This window comes from Phoenix dactylifera, chromosome 2 (assembly GCF_009389715.1).
Source record: "Phoenix dactylifera cultivar Barhee BC4 chromosome 2, palm_55x_up_171113_PBpolish2nd_filt_p, whole genome shotgun sequence".
In the NCBI taxonomy this organism is placed as follows: domain Eukaryota; kingdom Viridiplantae; phylum Streptophyta; class Magnoliopsida; order Arecales; family Arecaceae; genus Phoenix; species Phoenix dactylifera.
The window spans coordinates 5,289,777-5,297,097 of NC_052393.1; the positions used below are offsets into that span (position 1 = coordinate 5,289,777).

Consider the following 7,321-nt stretch of genomic DNA (forward strand, 5'->3'; position numbering starts at 1 on the left):
AATTCTTTTATCCCATAAACCAAACTTCATTAATAGGTAAGGTTTTGCAAATAATAAAATAAGACATAACAATCTATTTAGACTGAATCTAATTGTTAGTTCACAAGATTCTATCTAACCTGCATGATTTCAGAACAATAAAGAAATCCTAAGTTAATTAGAATCTAACAAAATGATACTCATAGCAAAATTAGAAGAAAGCGAAAACCATGCTAAATTTAAAAGAAATCAACACATTGGGATAATGTACACTGTCAAGCCAAGAAAATTGTGCACTCACAACAATAGCTTCAGTTTTGTCATCATTTTAGGACTGCTTGATTAACATAATATAGGCCATGGGTTGATGACTCGAGCAACCGCCTTGGCGAGAGACCGAGGGTGGCAATATGTTTAAATATCTAATGCATGCGTGTTTTCATTCTATATAAAAAAAATTGATATCCAACAAAATATAAATGATCACTTGGGACACCATAATTTGGCTGCTCCTTTTTCAACCCATCTTGAAGCACACTAAACCTTCTTAAATTACATTCATTCCTTATATCATTCTAGATGAAATACCAAGCAAGGATACAAGCAAACAATTGAAGCAACACTTTTTTTTTCTCAATCAATGTTGAAAGATTTTATAGGCAGCTTGCCACATTGAAGAACAATCATCTCCCGATGCCTAAAACCCCAAATCCAATGAAGGCATCATTCAATGCTATAGCTATGATATAACCTGCAAGAGATCTTATGAACAAACTAAGGCGATCTTATGCATGCTACACAGTTCTATGGTTCCTATAATTCAGGTTAGATTAATGGGTTTGCATCCTATAAACCCTTGAATAGAAAGAAATCAAATTTTCAATCACCAGCTATCTATCATCATGGCTGAGAGCTGGACCTCTCACAAGAGAATCTGCACATTCTAAACCCTAACCCCTAAATCATCCCAAAGTTTAAAAACTCTAAAATTCTAAATTCTAGATCCTAAGACTAAGAGTATGGAAGCGAGGAACTCAGGAAAGTTCTGATGGGACCTAAGATGGATGACAAAACTTGGGATGTTTTATTGTGGCATATCTTTCAAGCGTGACAACACCGTACCTATCAGCCTCACACGTGTCAGGCCCGAATCAAATAAAGACGCCAGCTTTCAGCTAAATTAAAGCGTGACGGGATCGCGTCCCGCACTGCATCATAAAAAAAAGCAATTACTTGTCCGCAGAAACGAAACGTCAACCTTTCGTGTCCGCGCGCAATCTGCTGTTCCCTGTTCGAAAATATACAATGAATCCCATTCCTGCGCTCCCGTCTCTTTCGTGGGTCCAACTCGCAACGTGTCAAAATACAAACCGTCCATCCATATTAGACTATAGTAAGATTTTCGGTGCGGGAGACGCACACGGGAGATCTCGAATAAAGTACAATAGCCGCGAAATCTAACCACTTCGCGGTGTCCTGCCTACTTGTTGAAGTCGGCCAGGAAACGGCGGTCCGCTCGAGTTACCGCTCACCGATCCCTTATCCTGCGGTGAGCTGAACCCCCTTTCCCCTCGTTCTCCGGGGCGTGGAGGAGAATCGGGTCACCGCCCCCCGCACGCCTGCGGCTTTTCTCTCTACCTCGAAGGCGTGTTGTAGGCGAAGCAACCTCGAAGGAAGAAGAGTTCGAGAGGAGCGGCGGCGGAGATGGTGGGGATCTTCTCTCGCTTCTCCGGCGGCTGGAGCGGCCACCGGCGGGCGAAGAGCGCGATCGTAAGCACATCGAGTCTCACCAAAAAAAAAAGAAACTTTTTTGCCCACTTCTTTTGTTAATTGGGGACGATTTGTTGTTTTCTTTTGTTTTGGAGAATTCACATCAGAATTTGACCGAAGTTTTAGATTATTCGGTTCCAGTGGATTGCTGGATGTGTTTAGTCGAGATTTATCTCGATTGTTTGATGCTTTTTGGTTTTTTAGTCATTTTTCTCCGGTCTTTATGCTTACAGAAAAGAGAAATTATTCAACTAGAAAATAACCCAATTTGGTTTTGTTGTTGCTCGAGTAAAGCTGCCATTTTTTTTTGGACAATTTGTGGGAGAATTGGTCCTTCCCTGTAACTATCGTCATCTGTTCTGAATTTCTGGAAAATTCTTAATTTTTTATTGGTATTGGAGTTATTTTCAGCTATTAAGTTATTCCATTAGTTGGTCCCTTTAAGAATTATTGTCTCCGTATCCTCTTTTTCCCGATTTTTTATGATATCTTAAGGTAGTTATCTTTTTCATGAATCCTAATCTTATAAGAGTTTTTTTTTCTCTTTTTTCTTGGCTTCCTACCAGTGCAAGCGTTTTCCCTTTTTCAAAGAAAATCTGTTGATATTTGGAAACTTCTTAGATATTTTTTGTTTCTTTTCTTTTCTGATAGCAACTTAGATATTGTTAACTTCTGTTTACTTGTAATTTGGTTTTTGGCTGACCAAGTTTTCTGCACTGAGTTGTTCATTGTTTTCTCCAAAAAAATAAAAAAAAGATTGATCAAATACATTCTTTTAGACTTTAGTTGGTTTGACATCTGAATCATTATTCTCTCATTCTTTTAATGCTGAATTGTTAAAATTTTGAGCACTTTTTTTTATTCATGACTTTCTAGCACAGTTCTCCACTTTTTGCCGGCGATATAGATAGACATTTTTATTATGTTTAACATTTAGTTAACTCTCTATTTTCAGGAGGTTGGGCAAACGGTGGCACCTCTTGCAGAGGTACGAGGTTCTGCATCTCTTGCTGCTGCCCATGGAATTGAAGTAGCAGTTGAAATGAAGCCAGTTGAGCACCCAATTGAGCCTCTCAACCATGACCAACCTGTTAAATGCCCACTACCAGAACCTTCAATACTTAATGTAAGTTTGCTACCAGAACCTTTCCTTTCTCTGCAGTTATTCCCTTGTGGGCTCCGTTTGAAAACTTGGAATTGAGGAGAAAGGAATGGAATGGAAGGAAAAGTTAAAAATTTTGATGTTTGGGAGTTTTTTAATGGAGGGAAAGGAAAAAAAAGTAGGAAATATGAGGAAAAATTTTGGGCTCCAATTCTCTCCTTTCTTTCCTCCCATAAGTGAGAGGATTTGGAAAGAAAGGAATTGGAACTTAATAAATTTTTTATAATACCTATTTTACCCTTAAATTAAAGAAGTACCAGATTAAAAAGATAAATATATCCTAGGGCATCTTTTGTTTTAACTTTTCATATATCATCTCCATCTCCATATACCCATTTGCTGTACCTCTACGGAGCTCCATCTCCACAGCTGCACTTTCTTGGGGTCGCTCATGACCCGGTCCGACCCGATCCATTTACACCTCTACTCATAAGCATGCCCTTTTTATAATAAGGGTATTTTAGTAAAAGTGTTAAAAATGTATGCTTTCTTTTCTTTTCTCTTCAAACTCTCAAACAAGAGGAAGGAAAGTACTTTCTCTTCCCTCCTAAAACTGCCAAGCAAGAGGAGAGGAAAGTCTATTCTATTCCTTTCTTTTCTTTTTCCTCCTCATTAAAGTTTTCCTTTCTTTTCTTTTCTCCCCAAAACTCCCAAACGGAGGGTAAATCTAGTTCATGGCTTCTTATTTCACATCAGTTACGCCTGGTTTCCAGTTTGCTGGATGATGGTGGTAGTCCAAAAGGAAAACAAATATTGACCAGGCAATAAAATTCGATGGTGATAGCCATTCGATTCTTGTTGTCACACAATTAGATTTCGTTATCGTATGATTCTTCTCATATTCTTATCTTATATATCTTTTGTGCACTAATTGAAAGGGCTCCAGCATGTAAAGATCTGGTCATTTGCAATGAGGCTTATGTACAAATCTATGCCCGGTATATCATGTTACCTACTCAAACATGCCTTCAGGGGCCTGTGTTGTTTATTATTCTTTTTATCTACCCTTTTTGAATATCATTAATATTTAGATGCTGTCGGTATTTACATGTTTAAAACATGTAGTTGATCTATATCAACATTATTTTTCATTAGTGCATTAATTAGAAATTAATGACATGGCAATATAATACTCTGTATGTTGTTGTGAATAAGATAGGATCTAACTACTTGTTTTGGACATTGTTATTTTTGCCATTTATCAGCTTATTTTTTTCTACTCTTCTTTATTGGTTTATATTATGTTCAAGTTGTTTTATCAGTGTTACTGTTTATATTTGGTATCATATAAATATATGGGTGCATGGTGGTACATCTGTTTTAAACTATCATTCCCTTGTTATTTAGTGTGGTTTTATAAACTCTCTTTATGATCAATTACTATATCCTCGATTAAAATTCTTCTTGATCCTTCATAAAATTTAAGGTTTCATGGTGTTACTTTCACATAACTCTGGTTTTATTTCCTAACCAAGGCCTCCTCTGCCCTTGCTGCAGTTAAGCATATGACTGAAACAAGATCTCCATCTCTTTTATCATCCAAACATTCTGGAGTGCACTTTCCAACCTCCTTCCATTTCTGTAACTCATTCACCTAATTATTCTTAATATACTCTTCTTATCATCATAACATAAACAACCTAGTCAGATTCTTATAATCAATTTCATGATTTTTTTTCTTTCTGTTTCCTTGTGAAATTCAAAACAATTTCTTGTAGTAATGGCAGCAAGATAGTTATTCCCTTCACTGAATTGTGCTCAATGCACTCGGGCCTTCAATGATGTCTTCTGGTGTCCTGTCAAACATTCTTTTCTTGCTGAGTGTCCAATTTCATGATGTTATTGTAAACAAACGTAAAGCATTCGTGCCCTTACACAAATAGAGTTTATAATCACAGGAATTAAATTTATAATTTCATGCCATTTCATCATTTAAATCTTGCTAGTTAGCAAGCGTATGTACAGCGTGCTAATTTATAAAAGGTGGAGGATACAACTGAATGTCAAACCTTTTTTCACATGCTGAAGCTCATCTATATGACATATATTAACTGTTCCTGTTTTCCTGCATTTATTTTTGTGTGAATGCATATGTGTAAATTTCCTTGTTGACTGAGCTTTCCGGCCAGTTTTATATGAGATCACGTCATGTTATACAGGACACCTAATTTGTGTCCACCCTCGATATATGCATCACATGTTTTGCGAAATCCTTTTTCTTATTACTATAAGAGCAGGAATTTTTGGTCATATCTTTTTAACTATAAAATCATGTCTCTTTGATTTCTCGTAGCATATATTAACTTTTTTGTAGTTATTGCGTCATCCTATTTATTCATCAATTATATGCCATATATCTTTTATACTTGTTTGGCATTAATTCAAGGCAGTCTATTGCTGTACATCAAATAGTTTTGTTTGTTACTGTATATTTCATTTGAAAGCGAAGCAATTTCCCCCAATACAAGCTGAAACATGTGCTATCAAATAAGACTTCCCTTTCTGATTTAAGGACCATAGAAATTAAGCATTTCAAGCAAGATATGGGATTTCATTTGCACTACTAGCGATCAAGATTTCCTCACCTTGGTTGCCAAGATCAATATATTAATAAGAATGCTAGCTGGTTGTTACTCTAGTTTTAGTAATAATTATATGTTGTGCATCTTGTAATGCTGATCTCTATCTCTTCATCTCAACTTATGCCCCCCTTATTTCATATACTAAGAAGTTATAAAATCAGATACTACCCGAGTGGAGATAGTGTTTACATGCTTTTATAGTCCTTGTGGTGGACTGCCTTCTAAAGTTCCACATTGCATCTATCAAATGCTCAGCCCAGAGAGTAATCAGAAGTTCCTCTAAAAATGTTCAAATCACAGTATCTTCAGGGAAAGGTTGATATCCTGACTTCTGATATCTCTCGGATTCAGTCAAAAGCTCCGAAACTATTTGCCCAATACATTGCTAAGTATGGTCACATGATGCACATTTCTTATTTTGGAGCCATATTGAATTCAGTTTCTCATTAAGCCCTTGAAGGACCTAAAAGCCCACCAATTTGGCATACACTAATAGAAACAGACAATGGATAGCGGACGATTCTATTTATCTATCAATTCAGCTGATGTGAAGACTAGCTTACCAAGAAGCAACCTCACCAGTATTAGGACTAGCATGGGATCTACATTAGATTTGCAAACTCGAAGCCTTTTGCTAATCCAATAAAATTTGAAAGTTCCCTGCATTCTTGATCATTTGCTTAGCAGATTTGTTCTTTCGTAAATTTGCAATTTTGGCGATATTGGACTAACTGTGGACTTAGCATATTTGCAAATAATGGATATAATCAGCATCATTGATGACTTACATCAGGATGGAAGAATATGGAAGGAGCGGATCTCTTCTGCAAATGCAAGAATGAGGACTGACTTACCAGTTGTGAAGGAAAGATCGCATCTTGAATCCAAAGCTGGTGGAATGAAGCCCCACCTCGACCCTCCTAGGCGGGCCATATTGCCATCCATGAGTGCCCCAGAACATAATATCATAGCTCTGCTGGAAGAATGCAGTGCAGCTGAAAACCAGACTGCTGGTGAATGAGCTTACAAGCGATAGAACTTGTACTCATTTCTTCATGCTTTATTTTGTTGTCTTTCCTTCTTATTCTTGAGATATAGTTTTATATTTCTCCAGTGTTCACTTGATTATGAACTGTATTATGGTGGAAGATGAAAACATTAGAAACTTATAGCACAGTTGCCTTGTCAAAGTTATTGAATAAACGAGTTATATAATCTTTACATGATTTGCATGATTCTTGTGTCCAGATGTTAGAATTTGTGTCATGGAATTGTAACACTACCAATAACACACAGCTTATATTCAGCATACTGAATTTGTTGTGGACAAAACTGCTTGCTGTAGCCTTTTTACTGCATACTGCAGCACGATTTGGGATGAGATATAGGGACCAGGTGTCTGTTAGGTGTTTATAAGCAGCAATCTTAGTTCTGTTTCTGGAGAAATAATGCTGGCTGAAGATTTAGCTTAAAAATCTAATTCATAACTGTGTCCTAGTTTAAGTTCAGATGGAAACAAACCTGGCTCTGGAAACGTATAGAGCCATTGTGCATCATGAGAGAATGCACCATAAGAGTCAAACCTGAGGCTCACTGTAATGGTGGTGGTGACAGGATTTATGTTTTGCAGATACAGCACCATGCTTTACCTCAACTATCATACCATTGCAGTGTACCGATAAATGAATGCTATGCAAATACTAGAACTGAATATTGAATTAGCTGTTGAGATTACACACACACACACACACACACAGAGAGAGAGATAACTGGTGTCTTGCTCATTGTGTAGATTGTGAAAAATTGATAGGCTAAGTAGCTTTGTTCC

The 7,321-nt window shown here is 36.9% G+C and overlaps 1 protein-coding gene across 1 annotated transcript; it reads left to right on the top strand.

Annotated features, from left to right (window-relative positions):
- Positions 1–1,432: 1,432 nt before the first annotated feature.
- Positions 1,433–6,728, top strand: LOC103706273. Its single transcript, XM_008790334.4, has 3 exons — positions 1,433–1,749; positions 2,705–2,875; positions 6,287–6,728. Exons 1-3 carry the CDS (start codon positions 1,684–1,686, stop codon positions 6,512–6,514), a joined length of 465 nt encoding a protein of 154 aa, XP_008788556.1. The 5' UTR covers positions 1,433–1,683; the 3' UTR covers positions 6,515–6,728.
- Positions 6,729–7,321: the final 593 nt, after the last annotated feature.